The sequence below is a fragment of the Thalia democratica genome, chromosome 4 (genome assembly GCF_965202585.1).
Source record: "Thalia democratica chromosome 4, ktThaDemo2.hap1.1, whole genome shotgun sequence".
In the NCBI taxonomy this organism is placed as follows: Eukaryota; Metazoa; Chordata; class Thaliacea; order Salpida; family Salpidae; genus Thalia; species Thalia democratica.
This window is the reverse complement of record NC_139168.1, coordinates 47,611,394-47,636,842: the sequence shown is the minus strand read 5'-3', so window position 1 is coordinate 47,636,842 and position 25,449 is coordinate 47,611,394. Positions and strand designations below refer to the sequence as shown.

Below are 25,449 nucleotides of genomic sequence, written 5' to 3'. Positions count from 1 at the left end.
GGGTAAGCACCCATTTTGGGTTTTTGATCTTATTTTATATAGTTTTTACTAAGCTACAAGTTGCTTTTTACAGATTTTAAAAATTCAAAATATTTTTTGAGATATAGCCGGTCAAAGTCGGAGGCAACAATAGGATCCTTATGGGAGGTGTAAACTAAAACGGCAAATAACTAGAAATAACTAAAAATCTGTCTCCTACGTTTTTTGAGATAACTACCTCAAATTTTCAGGAAATGTTCCTTGCAATATTTAAAAAATTATGTTCCGACATTTTTAATTAATAATTTTATAAAGAGTAAATAAATCAAATTCCCAACTTCTATATTCTAGAGATTAGAAACCAATTTTAATTAATCTATCATTATGTGATGTATTGGATATATTACAACGTTGTTATATAATATTTTTTATATCATTAAAAATGTTATTTAAAAAACAAGCATATTTAAAGTAGATTTACAATTTACAGTATATTTTCAATGTCGTCATACCATTAAAGTCAGTTTTTTACCTTAAATTTAGTTTTAAACTAAAAATGGAGTAACAACTTGTTATCAGTAATCTGGAAGAAATTCAGAAAACCTGGAAAAATTTTTCAAATAATCTTTAGCAACCCTGGAGTACTTATTTGGTAAAATTAAAATTATTCAATTCAGCTGTAAAATAAAAGTTCAAACTATTTTATATTATATATGCAACATTTATTCTCACATGATTACATTAGATTGTTCACATACATAAAAAAAAAAGTTAACTGATTTAAACTTTAAATGTTAAAATTTTAAAAGCTGTGTTTCTCATAAGTAAACATCTGATGAGAAACATATTACTTTTTTTTTTACTATTTAGAAGAAAAAGGATTATGAGCTATAAGTATTTTTACTGGAGGCCCAAAAAAAAAAAACTTATGATGACTCAGGCTAGTTTAAAGTTACTCAGGATATTTTTTTGATTCTAAGAGTGGTATCGCTAAACTTTTTTGCAAAGCTCAAACATAACTACACAATGTTTTAGATTTTGTTTCTAAACAGACTATACACTCTTAGCTTACCAAGAAGAGTAACTAATAGTTATCAAAATGAAACATTTGTAATAGGAAGTTTAAATCTATTCTATAACATAGGTGCTAAATGGGCTAAAAGCCACACATATTCAACAAACTTGTATATAAGTGTGCATTCAATGCCCCCACATTAAAGTTAAGCTTAATTAAATTTTTGTTTGTGGCAAGTTATATAAAAAGACAGCACAAAAAATTGCTTCCTAATGTTTGCTAACTAGAGCTAATCATTTGAGAAATTTTTGCCTTTTATTGGTTCTATATAAGTTCAACAGGGGTAGAGGTCATTTTTCTTTTACTTAAGTTTTTTTGTAGAATATTAAACAAGCTACAAGTTTCTTTTAACAGTTATTTCAAAATGAGCAATCAAAGTTTGTAATTTTCTTATGGAAGAAGAAAACTAAAATAGCAAAAAAATAAGTAATTTAAAGTTTATCTTCTAGGAGATATATGGCATACACCTTTTGAAAAGTAAAGAGTTGTGATCTTCTTGTGTGCAAGTTTATTTTGTTCAGTTCAATGTAAAATTGAACAATAAGAGCAAAAATTGACCTCTTAAAAAAGGAAAGGGTTGAGGTATTATTGGTTTCTTGAAAACAGATCTACTAAAATACACAAACAAAATTTGCATAGTCAGAAATTTATATAAAACAGTCATGTAAAATAGTACTTAACAAATAAATAAAAACAAATCTTTACTTAAAAAACAAAACAAATTAAATTTTAATCTTAAGGTTGAATGTATGATAAAGTTTAAACTTTGCTTAAGTTTCAAAATCAAAAAAGAAAAAAAAAAGAACCTAGATATAGGCTTCTTTTTTATTTTTGTGAGTTTTAAAAATAAACATTGTTAAAATGAAAATGTAGTTTTTAGTGGTAAAAGAGCTTTAAGCTAAAATACATTAAAACGTGGCTAATTTGAATTGTGACGTAGCTATCGAATAATTAAAAAATCATATGCTTGTAAGGGCTATGAAAGTTTTAAATTTTGCTTGAATTTTATATAAACTTGTAGTTTGCTGAAAATAGTAGCTACATAACATTTTTTAAACAATACATAAACCAATATTACAGACAACTTAAAACTTAAGTTTTGAAGTGTAGTTTTTAAAAATTAGGATAGGAGTAGAAGAGCTCGTATCTTTACTTTTTCTATTTTGCAAGTACTGCAAATACCTTTTTGGTTTTTGCCTTTGCAAGTTTGGTGGACTATTTCCCAGTCTATTTTATAATTAATGTTGTTATTTTTAAGTTTCCAAATAAATTTCGATAGTTCTGTATTGTTTTCTTTGTAGTTCTTAAAATCACTGGTATTGTTGTACCATCTTTTTTTGAAAGTGTCACCCGTTGAGCCCAATTGATTTTTAGTTTTGTTTTCTGATCTAATAGTTGCTTTATGTATGACATTTTTAACTATGCATTTGTAATCGAGGAGACATTTATTTTTTGTTTGACAGTTACAAAGTGTTTTGTTTACTTCATGTTTTTTGTTTTAAAAGTATTTTCGGTTATGTTTTTGTATTAGTTTCTTTATATCATGCAGCTATATAAAGTTTTACAATTATTTCTATTTATTATTTTGTTTAGCTTGTAATCTTCTTTGAAATGTTTGTCTATTATTTGCAGAAAAGATGGTTATATTGGTTCTTACTGACTGGCAGTAGGGTGGGTTGAAGAAGATTGTTTTTCTTGTTTGTGCTGGTTTCATTTTGGTTTGATTGCTTTGGTGATTTGAGTATTTAAGTTTAAGAAATTTGAGTTATTAATGCATTTTGGTATCCGGTTATTGATTCTTTGAAAATTATTTTTATTATTATTGTAGTTGTTGTTCTTGTTATCATTTTTATTTTTACTATCACTGTTATCCCATACCATACCCTTGGTCAGTTATTTTTATTTATTTATTTTTACTTATTTTTTTGTTATATTAATGTCTTTTTTTCTACTGTGATTGTTATTCCTAACCCTTAACCCTTTGTCAGTAATTTAATAATTATTATTTATAGTTTTATTATTTTTTAATACTCTTGTGCAAAAATGCTCTTCGTGCAAAAGTGTATTTGTGCATTTTTGATCAGTCCTCTTTTTAAGGTGTATTAGGTTAAACAATCATTAAATTAAATTGTTTTAAATATTTTGAATAATTTAACCTTGAATATGTTTTTAACAAAAATAATGCTTGGTTCAAACTTGGATTGATTTTTTTTCTGCTCCTATAAAGCAAGCCATCATAATTAGAAAGGTTAGATCTAGACTAAACAGATCTAGACATTTTGACCTTCCTTAATTTTTTAAATATACATCTGTCTATAGTTATTAATTTTTTTTTTGTGGTATTGAAGAACAACTCTTTATTTAATTAATTAAGTTATTTAGTTTTAGATAGTGAACAATCTGTAAATATAATAATAGTTAATGAAATATAATACAATAAGCTACATAACTCTGCACCTCCTAAAATGATACCACAAAAATTAATTATAACTGGAAGGAATTAAAAAAATGAGACAGTTTTTAACACAGAATTAGACTCAGAAACGTAAAAATATTTTTATGATAGCTAAACCCAAAAAATTGAAATTAAGAATCTTAATTAAAAAGCAAAGAAAATGCACACAAAATAGTTAAATTTACTACAAGTCTATGCTAACTCCTTCCTGGTCAATTGGGAATACTCAATGTCTTTTTTACACTCTTTTATTCACAAGTTCCATCGCGCATTTGCTCTTATGCTAGTGGTACATAAATTTTTATAAAACCACTAAATCATAAACAAGCTCTTCTTCTACCAGACTTGTAGTGGCACCGTTGGTTTGGATGCCAACATCTCTCAGGGAGTTATAAAGTTCATAGCTCGAAAGATCTCCATAACTACTATGGAGTTCATGTGAATCAGTATTATTTAGACTTGGGATTCTACTGTATTAATTTTTTTCTGCTAGGTTGGTCATAATATCATCTGCTTCTGCTTTAATGTCTTTGACTGGGGTTATGTTCCTGGATGAGGATGAGTAGTTGTTTCTGCAGGGATGTATTTAATGTCTGTAGTGTGGAGAGCGCAATTGTCAATAGCACGGGTGGGTAGCCTTATATAAGTAGGGGGCTAATTTATTTTACAAAAATTTGCTTGCAGGCCGCACTATACAAAAAAAAGTATTGGCAGGCCGCAGTTTTTAGAAAACTATTGTAATAATTAATACAAGATACTATTTTAAACCAAAAAATGTGACAAATCAAACTATAAAAAAGCACTAGTAATTCGTAATTACTTAAATTAAACCCTAATTACAAGTTTTTACCACCAAAACTTTTTCTTCTATTGTTTTAAAAAAGTATGTTTTAGGCTGAAATGTACCTCCCGGGCCACAGATATTGTCTACAAAGGCCGCGGGCCGCAGTTTGCCGCAGTTTGCCGAACAAGGTGTAAAGCCTTTACAACTAAATTACGCTACATTTCATATTTTCTTATTTGTGTGGAGTTTTTCTGTCACCAGCATTAAATTGAACCTGTTATTTTTTGGCATGAATCATCTTCTGATACATTTTACCTATGACATCTTTAGAATTTCTAATATGTTTAAATTTGGGTTTGTTATCCTGCTTACGTCCTGCAGGAAGGCAGAAAAAGTACTTTCTGTCATTATTGTTGCTAACTAGTTCTTTTCTTTTACAAACCTAATTTTTATTAAGCTCATTTTCATGTGAATCTAACAACATATGATATCTCTGTATTTAAAAACAAATATCTAACACACAGCAAACTGTAAAGTTCTTTGTTTTCCACTTTCTACAACATAACTGGTGTTTCTGTAAACAAAGTTATGACTAATAATTGGAATGTATTCTCCTAACAAACTGCTGTCATTGCTTATTCAATGTTTATTAAGTACTTGTTCTCTATAACCTCAATCCTTTTTTACTGTGCATCAAACATTTTTACAGTTTTTATTCTTACAATCATATTTAAAGCATCGGTTAATTAATTAGAAACAGTTATAGAATTTTTCAAGATAAATTTTTAACCATAGTTTTTTGTAAATTTATAACTATTTAAGACATTTTTTACTCAAGTGCTGTTCAGAAAACTAACATACTTCAAATTTTAGAAACATATTCTTGAAACAAGAAAAATAAATGGGAAGGTAAAAATGCCTAGTAAACATAAAAGAATACTTAATAATAGTAAAGAACAACATCAAGTTCCAAAACTTATTATTAAACTGGTTTGTTTGTTTTTTAATGTTTTTTTCTTATTTTTTTGTTATTGTTATATGGTGTAAGAGTTTTAAATCTCTTGCCGTTTTCAGCGGGTAAAAAAGAGTTCGAATATGTGATTTAAGCATTACTTATTTATTCACTCAAAATTAATTAAAAAAATTAATTGTAAAGACTGATGAAAAACTTAAGCTTTACAACAGGAGTAAGCAAACTATTGCAAAATACTTATTTACAGCTTGAAAATATCATGTGCAAAACTATTAAATTTAAAAGTTTTATAGTATATATTTAAAAATGAGTTTTTAATTGAACTATGAGTGGATAGTACAACTTACCAAAAATTTCACTACAAATTTGAGTTAATTTTTTTTATTTTTATTGTGTATAATTTTTCAAACTACAGTGGCCTTAAAGATTTTTAAAAAGTTTGACCTGCAAAAGGCTTTTTACAGTTAATGTTATCCGTTACTTGTAAAATACTAGTGACTTCTGCCTTGCAGGTAAATATTAGAGTTTACTTAAGATAATAACACAGTTATTGATAGAAATTTGATATTTTAAGCATACAAATATAAAAGGCAAAAAAAAAAATATTAATAGAAAAAAACAAAATTTTATTATTTGTGAAATAGCTAAAAAATTAAATTAGTATGTAAAGTAAATGTTCTTCAAAATTTGTTATCTGAACGTTTTGAAGAAAATTATACCTTTGGTACTTAAAAATGATAATAAATTTTTGTTTTTGTTTATGATTTTAGTAATGGGACCCAATTTACAAATATATACAGGGTTCTCAGTTTCCTGGATTTTCCTTGTTTCCATAAAATTTTGCAATTTTAGTACCTTAAATACTTCAACTTTAATAAATTGTTACTTATGAAGTTAATTTATTTCTACCAAAAAAATGTCAAAAAATGTATTTAAAAACTTGCTAAACTTAAATGATGTAGACATCATTTTCAAAAATTCTTTAAATATTTGAAAAAGATTGCTTAAAAATTGTAAAAAGAGTAGTGATCTACTAGGTACGGATACAATTAATTGGGAAAATCATGAGTCAATTTTTATTTGTCGAAACAAAAAGTCTATAAGTTAAACAATAATCAAATTTATTTATAAGAAGAAGCCCCACGCATAGACATAAGGTGCTAAGCAAATAATTAAACAGAAAAATTCCAAACATTTTGTACATTTAAACAAACAGTAAACTACACTGTAATCGTTGATAAATATTTGTAGACTTTTTTGTTGCTATTAAAAGTAAAGAAAACGTTAAATCAAAAATCCAAGTATTAAAAAAATAAGTATCAGTCTAGCTCAGGGGTCGGCAGCCTTTTATTAGCTGCAGGCTAGTTTTCTTAGGAAATGTTGCTCACCTGCCACTTTGTATGACAGATATTTTAAAATAATTATAGTAGTAAGTATAAAAATAGTAAAAGTGTAATAAAATAAACAGTAAAAGAACACCAGTAATGAGTTATTATTAAATGAGCTTAAATGTAAGTAATTTTTTTTTTTGTTTTATGGTTTTAAAGATGCATGATTTTTGCTAAAAGGTACCTCTTGGGCCACAAATTTTTGTTTTGAGGGCTGCATTTTGCTGATTCCTGGCAAGCTATATAGAAATAGATATATTTATAATACAAAAAAACAACTAGTTTTTGTATTGTTTATTAAGTTTCAATGTTTAACACGTTTCATCAAAATAATATAAAGCACATAGCAAATTTTTTAAAGAATCACAAAAAAACACATTATGACGTTTCATATGAATTTGAATAATTTTTGTTAGCTTATCTTTAAAAACAACTTATGTACAAGTTAATTTATTTTTTGCTTTGTTTGTTCTTGTTTTTTATTTTATTTTGTTCCTATTTTTAGTTATTGATTAGTGTTTTTTGTTCTTTAAAAATACATATTTTGATTGTGAAGACAGGGTTGCTGCCTTTCTTTGCTTGTATTTAATTATAATGATAACTCTTTTTAATTTTATCGATTTTGTACTTTTCTACGCTACATAAATGGCATGTTTTGTTGTTTTTCGGTTTTGTTTTAGTTATGCAGAATGTTTCCTATTTTAAATTATAGTCTTTGTTTGTGTCTTTTAACTCCCATATACAGTTCTATAATTCGGTATTGTGTCTATTTAATTTGTTGTTATAGCTTGCCATATGGTTGCTATATCTGTTTTTAAATGTTTTGCTTGTTGAACCCACGTAAAATTATGTTATATTGTTTGTATATAGTAGCTCGATGGGTTATATTTTTTGCTACGCAGTTTTGTTTAAAGGGCGTTTTTCTTTCCTGCAGTTGCAGGTTTTTTCTTGTTGTTTGAGGTTTAGGTTGTTTAATATTTTGTTATTGTGTTTAAGAACTTTTTGTTTTGGAATTTTTCATGCAGCTATAAAAACTTTTAAGTGTGTTCCTGTTGAAAATTTTGTGGTATGTGTCAAAGTGTTCTTTTACCAAGTTTTAAAATTCTTTGCCTATTTTAGTGGCTATAGTTAGGGAAAAAGGTGGGTTGAAATAGATAATTTTTCTTTTTCTTTGTTTTTTTGTTGTATAATTTGCTTTTTGGTATGTTAGATTGAATTTGTATTTGGCGGATTTGAGTGCTGATTAATAATGATTTTTTATAAGGTTAAATGATTTGTGATTACTTGATAAATGATTAGTTTAATTATTTTTTGCAATAATTCTAAAAAGAAATACAAAGCCAGCCATAAAGTTTAACACAATACCATACAGTAATAACAATTTTTTATCAGGTATTCTATTAAATTTTATAGGTTTTTTACTAGATTCTAATTAAATTATCTGTTAAATTTTTTAAATATCTTTTCTACGTTTTTTTTCAAAATAACTACCAATTAGACTTTATAACTGAATAAGGAACCAATAAAGGAGCCGCATTGTTTTATTAAGGGTATAGGGGGTACCCTTGATTTTTACAAGTTGATCTTATTTTATAGAGTTTTATCTGAGTTCTCAAACATTTTTAACCACTTGAAAAAATCAAAGTAATTTTTGAGATATGAGCAATCAAAGTCAGTGACCTCAATAGGTTCCTAATTGAAGGCTTAAACTAAAAACGCAAAAAAAGATCATTTTCTTAATAAGCTATCTCCTCATTCATTTTTTAAGCAGTCTTGTTCAAGTTATACTGAAAGTGTATTATAAATTAAAAAAAAGATTGAATGCAGAAATATTTTTAATTTTAAAAAATAAAATTTTTATAAAAAAAAAACTCACCATTTTTTATTGTTTTTTAAACTTAAACTTTCAATTTTGAATATTTAAAATTCCAACATTCAAAGTCTTTTAAAGTATAATAGGAACGTTTCCTGAAAGTTTGAGGTCTCTAGCTCAAAAAATAAGGAGAAGATATATCTTAGTGATTTTTTTAATTTCCCAGAAAATTGACCCCGAAAAACTTGCAGTTCATATGTTTCTATCGGAAACGTTTTACAAAAGTTACAATATCTCAAAAGTCAAATAAGATTTTTTATTTCTATGAAAACTGGCTTGTAGTTTGTACTTCAAGTCTTCATATAAAATTCAATGTTATTTTTAGTAAAAAAAATGTCGGACCTCCTCCCCCTATGCCCTTAATAATAAATACAGGCATAAAAAATTCCTTGTAGAGAGCCTCTCTATTTTAACTTTTTCTTAATATTAGAACTAATTAATATATTATATTATAAATAAATCACTATGGTTATTTTTTTGATACGTCTGACATTCTATCTATATTTTCTATAGGATAGCACATAAGTAAATTTTACTAAATAAAAACATAAACATAGGTCAAAACATATACATGCTGCACTAAAATTTTTAAGCATTATTCCGTCATTAAAAAGTTGGTTTTAACTAGTGATGTACCGGACCCACAATTTCGGGTCCGGCCGGACCCGGATCCAGACTTTTTTTTCAAGTTAGAATCCGGCCGGAACCGGACCCGGACTTTTTTTTCAAGTTAGAATCCGGCCGGAACCGGACCCGGACTTTTTTTTCAAATTAGAATCCGGCCGGAACCGGACCCGGACTTTTTTTTCAAATCAGAATCCGGCCGGATCCGGATATCAGACAAAAACGGCAATATCCGGCCCGACCCAGATACTGAGTCCGCTACATCACTAGTATAAACTAGCCTGAGTCAGAATGAGGTTTTTAAAAACTAAAAAAAAAGAACTTTAATCTAATAATAAGTAGAACAGCTAGCCACAAGGTTTACAAACTTAAGTGTTATTTACAATTAAAAGTCTAAAATCAAGTTCTTGAACAAAATACACTAGAAAATTACCAAATATTGAAAACTGGATCAGTTCAAACTCATTCAAAATTTAAAAGAAAACTAGCCTGAGTTTTTATAAACAACTAAACAACCTGAGGCAGTACAAGATTTTCTAAAATTCCCAAAAATTTTCAAACTAGCAGGGTTGCCACTGTTTAAGTCAATAAAACTAGCTAGAGTAAGTAAAAAAAAGCCTGAGTCAGAATGAGGTTTTTAAAAACTGAAAAAATTACTTTAATCTAATAATCAGTAGAACAGCTAGCAAAGGTTGACAATTTGGTAGTAAAGTTGTGGACTGATTGTGGTACACTTAACTTATTAGTACTACCCATCATAATTAAATCCTACCTTATTTAATTAATATCTAACAAATACTAAATTCTAACTGAGACTACTTTCTATAATCAGACACGACAGTTTTGAGTGATGAAATTTTTATATAAAACACAACAAGAAATATTAGCATATACAAAATTATTAATTACTTTGGTAACACTTTAAAAACTAGAAGCTATTTAAATCTATATCAAAAGACTTGAAACAATAAACTAAAGATTAAATAGAACTTTTAGTAAAGAAGAAACTGTAAAATTTTTAATAAACTATTAAACTATAAAACTGGCTTAAATATTTAAATAATTAAAAACCAGTTGAAATATTCACTTTTAAAACAAAACACTACTTACAATAAGCATTCATAAAAAAGTTCAAGATATTTTGTTGCTTCAAGCTGCACACCAAACTAACTAACTGCTTACATATAAACTGCCTGTCATGTTCTGATGTTTTGTTGCATCAGTATTTAGTTTGAAACAATTCGTCATATGATTCTCATTGGCTCGTACATTCAACCGTATTAACTCTAAATATTCTCTGAGATCAACTTTAAACAATAAATAATGCAAGTATTCATTCCAAAGTTTTCAATTTTACAACATATGTAAAGAGTTGCATTTCGGAAATGTTTATTTCATAGTTTAAATGTAAACAAAAGTAAATTAGTCACGTGTACAAAATGAGCCAATCACGGTAGGTGTTTTATTGTAACTGACGAAAATGACTCTTATTAATTTACACAGGGTTTGTTTTTGAAAAAAAAAATTCAGTATGCTCTTTTTTACTAACTAGATCCGGGTCCGGCCGGATCTCTGTTAGGATCCGGCCGGAACCGGACTTTTTTTTCAAATTAGAATCCGGCCGGAACCGAACCCGGACTTTTTTTTCAAATCAGAATCCGGCCGGATCCGGATATCAGACAAAAATGGCAATATCCGGCCGGACCCGGATAGTGAGTCCGGTACATCACTAGTTTTAACGTAGTTACATTAGATTTGCTATCTCATGTTTTTTCATTGAACAATTGCTGTTGTGTTTTAGGTTTTTTTTGTCTAGATCACTATCTACTAATTTCCAAACACATACCATTGTATGTTTGTATTTAATTTGTAGTGAACACATAATTTTCTATGCTTTACCTTTTATTCTTTGAAATTCTTCCCTGCAACATCAAAAGGAAAATATTGTGCAGACAACAGTATTAAAAAAAGCATTAAATAAAAAAGAGCAAGTATTTAATGAAATATACATAAGTTAGGCATCAGCTCACTTGCATACACAAAAATCTTATCTGTAACTTTAATAATAAAACATCAGAACTTTATTCTACTGTAATAGTTAAATATTAGCTGGACTGGTGGCAGTTTGCCAACCCCTGCCAAAAACATAATACTAGGTACTAAATAACGATGTATTTTATCCAGCGGATACTAATTTTTTGTTAAGTTATGGATACAAAAGTTCTGGCTGGAACCAAATTTGTTGATCCAGTAAATCTTTAGTTAGTAGTTTATTTTTGTTTTCTAATTTTTTTCATGTTTTTAGGAAGCACTTTTAGTAAAACTTTGTCTACTTCTCTAACTTAAATTACTATAAAATAACTAGTAATTACTTGAATTTTTTAAGCTGTAAAAATGGTTTCTAGTTTATACAAAAATAAAATGAACCTTTAAAAAGGGTACACCCTATGTACTTTGTGTCATAAGCCACAAACTGCAACCCTTTGAGAAAAAATATGCCAGCAATGTGAGGTAAAACGTATTTTTTTAATCAATAACTAAATTTTTTTCTGTTTGAAACTTACAATCAGACTATTCATTTAATAATTAGTAGCTACTAAAACTTTATTATTGCACACTCAATCATTTTTTGTTTTATAGCAGTATTTTTTAATTATTACTTTCAAATATTTTAGTTAACTCTGGCCAGAGGAAGATTTTATTTCAAAAAAGTGCAGCTTGCAAACATTTTTTTCTAAGAAAACTTGTCTGTTATTTATAAAAAGCTGCTGATCACTTCTTTATGAGCTGAACTTGAAGCAGTATTTAAATTATCACATCAGTTATTGAAATTATAAAATGTTATATTAAGTCTTTTAAGTTTACTCTGTTTTAAAATCTTATCTATACACAAAGAGTGGCTTAGTCATGTAGCAGTACTATAATGTTATGGAAAGTTATAATAGTTGTAACGTTTATATGTTTAGTAGTACATACTGATAAAAAACTAAAAAAAAAAAGGATTAAACAAACTTAAGAAATAATGACAGGACATGTAACTACAGGAGATAACTCTGTACTTAAATTTGAAAATAAATTCTATTTAGTTTCGTTAATAAATTATTAGTTACATATCCAAATTAAGCACTAAATAACAAAATATTCATAGATCAAAAAATAATAAATAATACAAGAAGTATTTAACTGAAAGTTTTTACAATCTAAAATATTCAGATTAAAAAAACTTAACATATTCTTTATGACAGTAATTGTTGTAAGTTATTTATTTCAAAAAAAAAATGCAAGAATAGTGAAGTGGAACTTTATAAACATTGTAAGTTGTCCGTTAAGGAAAAAATAGATTTTTTTATTTTTAGTTTTATGTAATAACTTATACTGTTATATTTTTTATTATACAATATTTTTGAAATTTTTTCAGCCAACTAAAACGCAAACGTTTATGAGTGAACCAACAAATATACAACCTAAAATGGATATTGTGTCTGAAGAAGAAGAAGAGGTTGCTTGTTATTTGTTTATAGTTTAAAATTATTTAAAATAAGTTAACCTTTAATATTAATATTTTTTGTATGCAGTTAATTATTATATTTAATTAGTTAAAATCTTATAAACTAGAAATGATTTTATTTGTATAAGTTCCCTTATTTAAATCTAACACATGTTTGATGTTAAAAAAAAGTATCCGATATTTCTTGAACATTTTTTTGTTGTCTTTGTATAATAAATTAGAATTGTACGTATTGATATATATAACAGTATAAATTTATACTTTTAGTCAACAACAACAACAGCTCTTAACTACGCAGAAAATGAATTCTTTAGACTTTAATTTGTCAGATTTTGATTCAAAATACAATGTTTTGTGTAGTAGGGTTCTTCAGTTTTTTAATAAATCAGAAAAAAATATACAAACAAATACATGGAAGATGTCATATGAAAAAAGAAAACAAAAACAAGAAACTATAAAGTTGTTATCTTAATAAGTAAAAAAAATCAAACAAAATATACTAACCTTTTTTCTGATATTTAAAATTTGAATATCTTTAACTTTAAGTGTAAGTTTTATTATGATAGTGCTAGTTACTATAAAATAATAAAGCACAGAAACTTAAACCTTGATTTTACAAAAAATATTTGAACTATAAAAACTAAAATATTTTAAAGGCAGAAATAGTAATAATGCACCTTGAACTTTGGCTATTCAGACTATATTTATTTGAGCTATTAAAATTTTGATGCATTTAAATTTATTGTAACTAACTAAAATGTAAAAATATTTTAAGGATTATTAAAATAATGTTAAGTAGAAGAATGACTGCTGTTTTCAATGAATAAAGTGTTAATAAAATGATACAAAAAAAAATAAACTAGCTTTTTCATGGTGACGTAACTATTTTGCAGCATAAGCTAGAAGACAATTAAAATGTTAAAGATATAATTACAGCGTCGTATTTATTATAAGGTTTTGAGGTACTGTTTACATATCATAATCTACTTTTATATTTTAACAATTAAAATAAAATAATATATTTCGAAGTACAATTATAGCTATATAGTTAAAAATATATCAGCTAAAAGTAATATAATTTTTAAATTCAATCTTTTTGAAAAGTGGACAGGTAGCAAATAGTTCATACCTTATTCAAGTTATACCTTTTTGCCAGCTATGGCTATCTCCATTTTCTCAAGGTTTTATGTACTGCAGATGTTATGCAAGTTCTTAATCTCCTGAATTAGACTAAATTTAAATAATTATTATAAAAATGAATAATTAGTTTTATCATCAAGTACCACATTAAATGGAACATCCTTCATCATATCTGTTAGATTATATTCTTACTGAAGATTGTTCTTTAAGAATTACTCCTTGTTATTTAATTATTTATTAAAGTTGAACATTTTGAAAAAAAACGAATATAGAAAAAACGCTATAATGAGCTGCGTGTTAAATAACTCTAAATCATTATATGAATCAATGGTATTGTGTTTGGTAAGTTAATACAAGTTTTATGCTTAACAGGTAATACCTCGAAAGGTATTGAAAAAATTTCAACCACAGCAATACAGCTTTGAACAATTAATGGATAATATTGAGCCTTCTAAATGGATTACGAAACAACATAAAACTATTCAAACTACTACACAGTTAGGTTTGTAAAAGTAAATTCTATTAATCTCATAACTCCTTTTTAAAGAAAAAAAGTAATGAGATATCAAGTGTTTGTTCGGTTCTAAAAACTGTGTTTTGTTTTTCAGACTTTTATGTTGACATCTTTAAGCTAAAACTTATCACACTTACAAATTTGTTAACCAATGGTAAAAAGTTTTAACGAAACGTAAAACAATAAAATAACATTATTTGTAATAAATGAACTTAACTTATTTTTTTTACAGAAACCTATTATACAAGTTTCATAGTCAATTTTTTTTAAGTTTTATATAGTTCTCAAACTACTTTCTTTTAAGTACTTATTGTTGTGTTTTTATATGAAAATCCTAACAGAGCTTTGTGAAAAGTATGAGTTTCTCTGTATAGTTGGAAGAAAGATTCATTGTAGATACTGCTATACTCTATTAGACGAAGATGCTGAAAAAATTGATTTGCATATGCATACTATGGATCACAAAAAAAGAAAAGAAGTAGCCAGAAGATGTAGTTTAGATAGTGAGTTGTTGTTATAGATAATGCCTGATTTATTTTTTATAATGATTTTACTTATAATGCTTCCACGTAGCTTTGGAAATTTCATATTCTTCAGTTTTCGAAGTTTTATTTTTTGAATTCTCAAGTTGTTGATCAAAATAGTAAAATTATAGCTTTATACAATATATATCAAAAACTACAACATAAGTGGTATTTAAAGTAATAAGTTTCCGTGTGGAAAATATCTTATCCACACATTTTGTTTTATTGACAATTAACTTTTAAAGATTTATTTTACTTTAAAAATGTACATAGTTTATATTTTCCTTTTTATTTTGTTTTATGTTTACCTAGGAGAAAATGGAACCGACAAAGAAGAAATTACTAAAAAAGATGTAAGTAGTTATTATAATATTCATTTTTGTTATTATTATTATTATTATTATTATTATTATTATCATTGTTGTTGTTGTTGTTATAAATATATTTAATATTAAAAGTTTATCAGTTGAAATTTTAAAATAGAGTATTACTGGTTTATATTTTAATAATTTTTATATATTTATTTTCATTACAAATAGCATTAAAATTTGAAAAAAAGTGTTGAAACTCACTAATTTGTAGAATAACAGTAAACTACATGATTATAACAGACAACATTTAGGAAGTTACATAATCGAAGGATCAGTAATTCCAGTATAAGGTAATTTTTTATAATTTTTTTTTCAAGTTTTACGAAGCCGGTTAGGTTTTCAAGCAATTTTGTCTCAACAAATATTAGCTTTTATATAAAAACTTAAAGCATGGTTGTAAATAATTTTTTAAGAATATAAAAGTTTTAAGAATTATGTAGAAAAAGTCAGCTTTAATTAAATAAGTCTTCTGGTAAAATTTTTTATGACTAGATAACTTTTTAATTTGATTAAATTTTTTTTTGAACTTACTTTACTTTAGTTATTAAAGCTAAAAACACAAACATTTTACTAAATACTAGTAGAACTATAAAACTTTTAAATATAACAACAATATATCTTTATGGCCATGTTCTAAAGATTTGGCTGTTTTATATAAAAAACTTGTTATTTTTAAACTATTTGAAAGTTAGTTGAAATTAAACTAAAAGGTTTGAGAAGAAAAGTAGAAAGTGTTTGATTAGATTTTTTAAATATAATAGTTTAAAAAGCTTTTAAACTAGCATTTTGTTTGATCATTATCTCTAAAAATACTTTGATTTTTGGTAGGTTCAAAGTTGTATAATATAAAGTATATGATAATAAAGATAAAGTTTTTCACAATAAACTAACTTAAAAAAACGTAGGGGACCCAACTCAACCTTAAAGTTTACTTAATTCAAAAAGTTGGTTATGCAAATACCATGTGTTGTCAAACCACATGATCATAATTCTGCGATTAACCGTTTACAGTTTGGTCCAGTTTTTTTAATAAAAATAATTATGTTTGTAAAATACGAGCTTTGAAAAATAAGTTTTTGTTGTTTTTAACTTTTCGCTTGTTTTTGTCACTAAAATTATACTGTAAAAGTAAAACACTGTAATTTTGTTTATAGCTCGGATTCAAGTTGGCTTAAAGATCAAGGTAAGCTACATATATCTTTCAAACTGATTTATTTATGACTAATGTAATAAATTTGATGTTTATCTAAGCTGTAAATTGTTCTAAGTTATTTTACTTTGTATTATATAGATTGGCATCAGATCTAGCTGTTATATCAGAGAATTGTTTTAGTTTATGTATAAGTACGAAAAAAACATTAAAAAAAGTTCTTACTATTTATTATGGGTAATATTTAGCTTTACTTACACGACTTTTCAAACTAGGACAATTAAAATGCATAAAAAATTGTTATAGGGCCATAATTCAAAAAATAATACATTAAAAAAAAAGAAGCTATTATAGGACTAATTAATAAAATTATGTTAGTAAAAAATAAATTGTAAAAAAATATTCATAAAACGATTTTTTTTAAGTACTAAAAATTACATCGCTATATTATAAAACATATTTTAGCCATATCTCAATAAACATTTTATGCAAAAAACTAGGTGTGTTATTAATTAGACCTTCAACCGCTTTTTTATTTTATTAAAAAAAAATAATTTATTGCTCTCGTTGTATTCCTTTAAACTTTTTTCAAGAATTTAATTAGAAGTCCGAATGGAAATAGTCTTAACTTTTTTAGTGTAAAAAGTTTAATTGAACCATTTTATTGAGTAAATACTACTAGGTCACATTAATATGTCCCTTAAAAAATTATAAAATAGTATAAAGCTTGTTGATAAATTATTGAATTTCGTTCCAAAAATGAAATCTTTACCAATACCATTCAGTTTTTTTAGCTGATTTTTGTATAACAAATTTAGAAAATTCTGAAAGGACCTTCAATATGGTATTTAAAATTCTTCTAAGAATTCACTATATATTTTTAAGTTTTGTAGCTTTTTTAGTTAGTTCACTTTGTTTGCAAAAAATAATGAATACTTATCAGTTACTATGATATGCCTGTTTAGACAAATTCTAACTGTTAGTAATATTTTTTCCTGGTTACATGCAGAAAAGTTGCTTATGTTCTACTTTTATTTAATATTTCATTCAAGTTTTAAAAAGTTGGTGTTAAATTAAACAAATGCGACAACAGGTCGAAATTTTAGTGTCGCAACAAGTGATATTATGCTAAACCCAGCAAACCCATCAGAATTGTAAGTTTTGTTACTGTTGAACTCAAAATTAAAGATGAATATTTCTTTAATATGTAGGTATTAGTAATAAAATTTTAAAAAAGTAACTATTGAGTTTTACTAGAGATTCTAATACTAAATTTACATTCATAAGATATTCAAGTAAAGTTAATTTTATTCTGTCAAAATTATTTTTTAAAGCTAGTTATAATAGAATTTTACTTTAATTAATTTCAAGAATATGTTTGTATCACATAGTGTAAAAGTTAAGTTTGGTTATAAAGATTTTGTGAAAATTTAGATATAGATTTTAAATGTACTCTACTAGTAAAGCACGAGTAAATAATACTATTATTACTTGCAATGCTTTTAGTATGAATAAAGTGTTGTCATATTTGTTGTCATGAACTATTTTAGCTATTAAAACTAATAGATCATAAAAACAATTGACAAAAAATCCTTATTTGAATCTAATAATTAAATATAGTTTGAAAATATTTTGATTAAACTATATTTTAAAAGTTTTTATACATTTTTAAGTTATAATTTTATCTTATTATATGTTTTGGTTTTAAGAAAACAAATAGAGAGATCTCAACTACTGGAGGAGAATAAATTTATAACTTTCTCTATTAAATATAATATTATTCAACGCAAAAACTGACTGTCTACTTAAAAAATTTATGAAATATCAATGAGTTATAAGTTAAATGTAATTAAAAAAATTTAAATTATTTGAAAGGTATATTTTTGACCAATCTTCAGTTAAAGACGACATGTTTGCAAGTGAGTTTTTATCTTTTATAAAGTAGTAATTGTAAAAACAAAATTTTACAATCTATTTACAATATAAATAATTGTTTAAAAATAGCTCAAATTAGTAAATTAATAATAAAGCTTATATAACTTAATTGTTAAAATACTTAAAAAAACCTTTTACTATTTACTATTGTTTAATATAATTATTTTTGTGAGTACATTAGTTAATTATTTCTTTTTCGAGGTTTAATTAGCTATTACATCAAATAAGTCTTTTTTATTTTAGTTCTTTTTTAAAGTTAGTTTATAACTTAAAAATACTTTAATTAAGTAAAGTTTGTATTTTTATATCAGCTTTTTGAAGTTACCTGATTGTAAAAGTAGTGAAAACTTGTTTTAAATCAAAAATAGATAAATAAGGTAACTTTTTTTTAGGTTTAAATTATATTTAACAGTGTTAGTTTATTCCATTTTACTTTAAAATTGATTTGAAAAAAGTAAGCTTAAAGTAGTAAAGGTAAGGTTATGGCAAAAAATTTAAAGTATACACTTTTTTACTAATTAACGCTTAATAAAACAAAATTAAGTGTAAACATGATCCTATTTGGTGTAAAGTAAATCGTTTATGATTTTTTAGTATCTTAATTTTCATTGTTTTTATTTAGTTTTACTTTCATGTTTCTTTTAATTTTGCATTTAATTTACTTCTTGGGATTGTTTTACATTTAATTGCAGAAATGCATTAAAAAAGGTAATCAAAATAATTATAGTAAACTTTTAATAATTTTACATCCCTTTAACTTTATTCTAAGAGGAGTTGATAAAACAGTTTAGTTTTAGTATTTAGTTACTTGGTAATAACTTTTTACATACAAACAAAGTTATTGTTCCCAAGCGGTCAGGGTCGGAATTATTGACGATGAATGAAAGTATTAACTGTTCTACAACAAGTAAGTTTTTGTACTAATTGTTTATGTCGTAGTTTAAATATTTTTATTTGATAATTAAATTATGTTGTGCATTCTTTAGAAGTTTTTCTGTATATTGTTGATTAAGTTTTGTAATATATAACAATTTATCTATCACGATTAAATTTAATTTTCAACTATTTTGTTGTGTATTATTTGAATCTCTGTGAACAACTTGCTGCAAGTCTCACATTTGAAAGGTCGCTCTTTGGTTCACTTCTGTTTTGCGACAGTCTTTGTAAGAAAATGATCATCTGATCTTCCACGTGTAACATTTTATCTTTAATTACACTTGGTAATTATAAGTTCAGCTACGCAGTTTTCAGATTTGAAAATGTTCGCGGATCATTAGCAAGCATAAGATAACTTTGCTTTTCTTGCGCACATTGGAATAGGTGAGCTCCTAAATGTTTTAAGCTTATATTTGACTCTAATTTATACGCCTCCCATTTTTAAATAAACACGTCTCTTTATTGTTCTCGGTTTACCTTTAGTCAAATTAGCGTAGGAGCGTTTAAAATAAATGCATGAATGGATGAACCTGATAAGTGGTAATCGTTTTTTGTATCTAATGGCAGTTCACACCTATAAATTCAGCCTTTAACCTTAGTTTTGTAGTGGAATGTGTACGAAACCATCTATTAGCTTCAAAATTGTCAGTGTGTTGGTCACTGAATAGTTGTTCTCGAGACTATAAGCTGCGGGAAAATAAAGAACTGAGGAATGTTGTACTGTCCTGCTTCATAGGAAATTCAATAGTATCTTCTTTCTTTCCTGTTCCACTCACTTTAATATGAATTTCTTCATATATTTTAAAACAATAAAAAGTCGTTCGTGAAGATTAAATTCTTATTTTAGTCTAAATAAAATTAGGAAATTACATACAAAGTTAGTCTTTAACATCTAAGTTCGATTTATACTGTTTGATTTACTTATTTTAATATAAATATTATAATATTTTTATAAAATAAGTCTAGTTTTGTAAAAAAAGTTTTTGTGTAAATCTTAAATGACATTATTTCTAGAACGTTTCTAGTAATTTAAAACGATTTATAAAGCTTTATACATAATTTATTTGATTTTATTTTAAATAAATTTCTATATAGTCTGTATAACTTGCTTGTTTAAAATATGTACAAGTTTATATTGTTTAATTAAATTACAATAAACTAATATTTTTACTTCTTAGTTAGTATGAGGAAAATAAATAAAAACTATAAGTTTATATCGAAATTAATTTCAATTTTATTAAACACCTAAAATATTTTTTCAGTAACTAAACATACTAAACAATTATATTTGGTAATTGAGAGTAACTCCATATACCTTAATTGTTTATTATTAAAAAGTTATAGATTTATTAATTTCACTAAAAATCCATTGATTTTGTTTTGTAATATGAAGTAGTATAAATCAATAATAAACTAGCATTTGTTAAATATATGGTTTAGTTTTATGTGATTTAAAAACTGCTTTGTTACAACTAATTTTAAATTTTTAATGTTGTGAACTTATAATACTTATTTATAGTTTATATATACAAATATTTAGGTATATCTAAAAATAATGAAGACGCTGTCCTTTCAAGTGATGTTGGAGAAAACTTTGATTTAATTGAACAAGGTAAGATTTTCATGATAATTACTTTTCTAAAATTTTTCAATATTTTAGAAATGCAGCAAAAAAATAAATTACAGTCACCTCTTGCGAATCTACGCACATTGTGCATACAGCAAAAAGGCGTAACTAAACGAGAGAATGTAAATAAACGAGAAATAGCAAAATATACCTACCATATTGGCTGTTTTCTTATAATGCAATTTATAAAGTGCAGTTTAGAGACTTTCTTACAATTTTTTTGTATACAAAAATAAATTTAGTTAATTTCTAGTTCTATGATAATTTTTTTTTCATTAAAAATTGTTTATATCTATACAGAGTTTTTTTTTTCTACTTGGTTTCTTGCTCACCTGAGAATAAACTTGTCTTGTATGATATTAGAGAAATATGCGTGAGAAGTTTAATCTTAGGTGGGCAACAAATTAGCTAAAAACAAGAGATTTGTTGAGTTGAACTAAAACTTAATGGCATAAATATTGCGAGGAATTGAACATTGTACCTTGTTTGAATTAAAAGTAAAAAGGGAGGCTAAGGCACCTAAAATATAAAAAGCAAAGTCATAGAGTTCAAAGGTTCCTTATGGAAGGCACAAACTAAAATTCAAAAATCTCAATTTTTATAAAAGTCTATATTTTTCTATATTTAAAAAAATAATTCTATAATAAACTAGCATTTGTTAAATATATGGTTTAGTTTTATGTGATTTAAAAACTGCTTTGTTACAACTAATTTTAAATTTTTAATGTTGTGAACTTATAATACTTATTTATAGTTTGTATATATATATTTATTTATCTTACAGTTGCACAAATAATTTCAGAAGTAAAATAATAGCTCACAACAACAAAATATTAAACAAAAGCAATATATACGATAAAAGCACCATAAAAGATAAACTTTGTAATTGCCGTAAAGAACCTTGCCCTTTAAATAACGAATGCCTAGTGTCAAATATAATTTATAAAGCAACAGTAACATCAAATAAAACAACAAAGCAGTATATAGGGTCGACAGGAAATACCTTTAAACAAAGATACAGAAACCACAAATCATCATTCAACAATATTAACAAAAGACACACAACAGAACTAGCGAATTACATATGGAACTTAAAAGATAAGAATACAGACTACAAAATTAAATGGGAAATATTAAACAGGACAAAATTAAAATTCAATACTAAATTCGGCTGCAAACTTTGTAACTTAGAAAAAATAGAAATCGAAAAATCAGATAAGAACGTAACACTAAACAAGAAAAGCGGAAGACAAAACATATGCATCCATTATCAAAAATACTTTTTTAACAAAATTAAAACCAACTAAATATTAAAACAAAATAAAATCGAAGCGGCAAACACGAGTATTTTATAGCATTTTATAACATTTTTCCCAACAGCCTAAAAATTATTTCTAATAGCTTAAAACATTTTTCCAAAATAACCTTTTTAGCTTTCCTAAAAAGCATAAAATAACATCCACAGCGTATTTCAAATTCAGCTAATCGTACAATAAACTGTACCATTACTACGTCATAATTATTATAAAAATTCTAAAATCGAAATTTCTGTTCACTATTATAACAAACTGTAACTTACTGACGATCACATGAAATTTTACATTTCAATGTGTGAAACAGCTGTTTAAATTATAGTTTTTATATAATTAAATAAATATATATTTATTTAGGTATATCTAAAAATAATGAAGACGCTGTCCTTCCAAGTGATGTTGGAGAAAACTTTGATTTAATTGAACAAGGTAAGTTTTCATGATGATCATTTTTCTAAAACTTTAATCTTTTAAAAAGGCAACAAAAAGTTGAGTTAGATAATTTTCAAAATAAAAGTAAGTAGGAATGCATAAGTTAAATAAAAACCTTGCTGCAACACAGTATGCTGGCAAAGCGGCCATTGATCATATTAGTGACTAAAAAATTAGACCAAGAGTATTATTTAATTGATTAGAGCTAAATTTCTTCTTTTAAAAACTTTGTTTGCTCCTATTCTGCTTAAAGTGTATTAAAAGTTACGTAAGCTTAAATGTAGCAAATTTGCTGTTTTGAAAATTATTAAAGATTAAGTAGTATAAATAACTTCAAAAATCCTAAATCTTGTGTCAAAATTAAGGCCTACAGTAACTGCTAATAATTCTTTTAACTTTTTGCAAAATGGAAAATATTAGATGGCTAAATTAATTGAAAATATAGCTTGAGTATAAGAAAATAACTCTACGTTAATGGCCACTATTTCTCTAACCGTTATTTTAAATAACTTTTGATGTATAGGCTCAAGGTCGGAAGCTTTTTACTTATACTAAAAAAATCCTTGTCGGACCAAACTAAAAAAAAATAAAGTTTATATAATTTAAAAGAAACTTAAAAATGTAATAGAGATCTTTAGTCACAAGCTGTATATAAGTAAACCTTATAGATAACTCACAATTCAATTTAGAGCTCGTTTGAAAATAAGTATTGAAAAGTCTTACGCACATATTGTTTTCAAGCTAGAAAATACATTGAGTGCGGCAGATTTGTGTTAGAGGGCCGCGCTTTTCTCCTGGCCGGACTATCTTAGTGTATGTGCTTTAAAACTGACTGATTTAATGTCGTGTTATACTTTCAAACGTTTAGTTTATAATGTGTAACTTTTGATTTAGGTTTTGTTTAAAAAAAAACTAATGAGTTAGTCATCTTTGTTACTATTGAAAGAACTGTGACACTAATAAGTTGTGTTTTATAAAAAAATAACTAATATATATTTTAACACTACCCGATAATTTTTTTTATGTACAAAAATATCTATAGTTTTGTATTTTTAGATTTAAAAGATGAAATTATAGAAACCAGTAAAATAAAAGCAATGGAACAAGGTATCAAGCAGATAAAAGCCAGTTAGTTATTTGACTATAAACAATAAAACTATATTTGTGCTAGATTGTTTTAAACTTAGTGGAAAACGTAAACTTATATATCATTTTGATGCGTTTTAAAATTTAAGCTGTTTTTTTGAATATATACTTAAATAAACTTTAAAATAGTTTAATGAGTTTTATTTTAGTCAAAAATTGTTACAAACAGTTTTGAACTGTATTGTTTTCTACTGACGAGTGTTTTTTCAGATATAGCGATAAAAAAAAGAGAAGCTGAATTAAAACGAAAGTTCAAAGAATACAAAGAGTTAAAAAAGCAATAGTTAATTAAAATTATACTCCATTGTATTAGGAAATGTTTGTAAACATAATTAAAAATTAAGTTTTTTACTTACTCTATAAAGTATTTTTTTAACATGCTTTTTAACATTAAAAAAAAATTGAAAAAAGTTTAAAACCACGATAAATTGCTAATGTGACGTTTAGTTTTAAATTAAAAGTACATATATTTTAAAATTTTACATTGATATGAAACGGTTCTAAAAATTGCAAACATGTTCTTACAAAAATTATGAAGTATTAATGTATTTATATATTCAATAGACACTATGTTTAAATTATTTTTTATGTCTTAATTTTTTATATTAGGTTACTGTTTATGAAGTTACTAAACAGTCTATATTTTACTAAAACTTTAACATACCCATAATTTATTTTGTGTTTTGCACTATTTTCTATTAGGAACTACAGCTGTTATATAAAAAAATACAATTATTATGCAAACTGCTTGAAAAAATATTATTTAATTTTTTTTTTAAATATCTAAAAAAAATCTTACATAGTTGTACTTGACATTTAAGTTTAACTGTACAATTTTTTGAAGTTTATCTAAAAAAATACATAAATTGTAACTATATTTTAGAGTTTTTTCGTTTTTGATTTAAAATGCTTTGTACGGCTTTGAGGCAACGTTGTTAGGCCTTTAGGCTAGTTATTATTTGAAAAATCTGTGTTTACTTACAGGGTTCTCACTTCCCTATAAATTTGCATAATTTTGAAAAATTCCTATAGATCCCTAGAAAAAATTGAAAAATATGTTAAAGCCCCTAGAAATCCCTAGAAATTATGTTTTTTTGCCTTGTGATTGAAATTTGTAAGCCAAAACAGCAGCACCGTGAAATATAAAAAAACACGTAAAAAAATTTCAATTATTATTAATAATTAAATCTTTGCAGTCTCTGTAAAACCGTAGATATATGGCGCCACCTAGCGGATAACAATCTCCGTTTTTTAATCACAGCTATATATTTTTTATTAACTAAAATTGGGACACGTTCAAAATCCACCCGCAATCAAAATCCACCCGCGATCAAAATCCACCCGATCAAAATCCACCCTATCAAAATCCACCCGATCAAAATCCACCCGAGTCAAAATCCACCCGAGTCAAAATCCACCCGATCAAAATCCACCCGGGTCAAAATCCACCCGATCAAAATCTACCCGGTTCAAAATCCACCCGATCAAAATCCACCCGGGTCAAAATCCACCCGATCAAAATCCATCCGAGTCAAAATCCACCCGAGTCAAAATCCACCCGTTCAAAATCAACCCGGTTCAAAATCCACCCGATCAAAATCAACCCGGTTCAAAATCCACCCGATTAAAATCAACCCGATCAAAATCAACCCGAGTCAAAATCCACCCGAGTCAAAATCCACCCGTTCAAAATCCACCCGTT

At 25.9% G+C, this 25,449-nt stretch overlaps 1 protein-coding gene across 1 annotated transcript; it reads left to right on the top strand.

Annotated features, from left to right (window-relative positions):
• The first annotated feature begins 5,171 nt into the window (after positions 1–5,171).
• On the top strand, positions 5,172–24,401 carry LOC145834181 (uncharacterized). Its single transcript, XM_082941553.1, has 14 exons — positions 5,172–5,283; positions 12,570–12,650; positions 14,172–14,301; positions 14,655–14,816; positions 15,150–15,190; positions 15,449–15,498; positions 16,363–16,391; positions 17,452–17,512; positions 18,234–18,277; positions 19,132–19,200; positions 20,770–20,841; positions 22,527–22,598; positions 23,658–23,729; positions 23,958–24,401. Exons 1-14 carry the CDS (start codon positions 5,209–5,211, stop codon positions 24,029–24,031), a joined length of 1,032 nt encoding a protein of 343 aa, XP_082797679.1. The 5' UTR covers positions 5,172–5,208; the 3' UTR covers positions 24,032–24,401.
• The last annotated feature ends 1,048 nt before the right edge of the window (positions 24,402–25,449 follow it).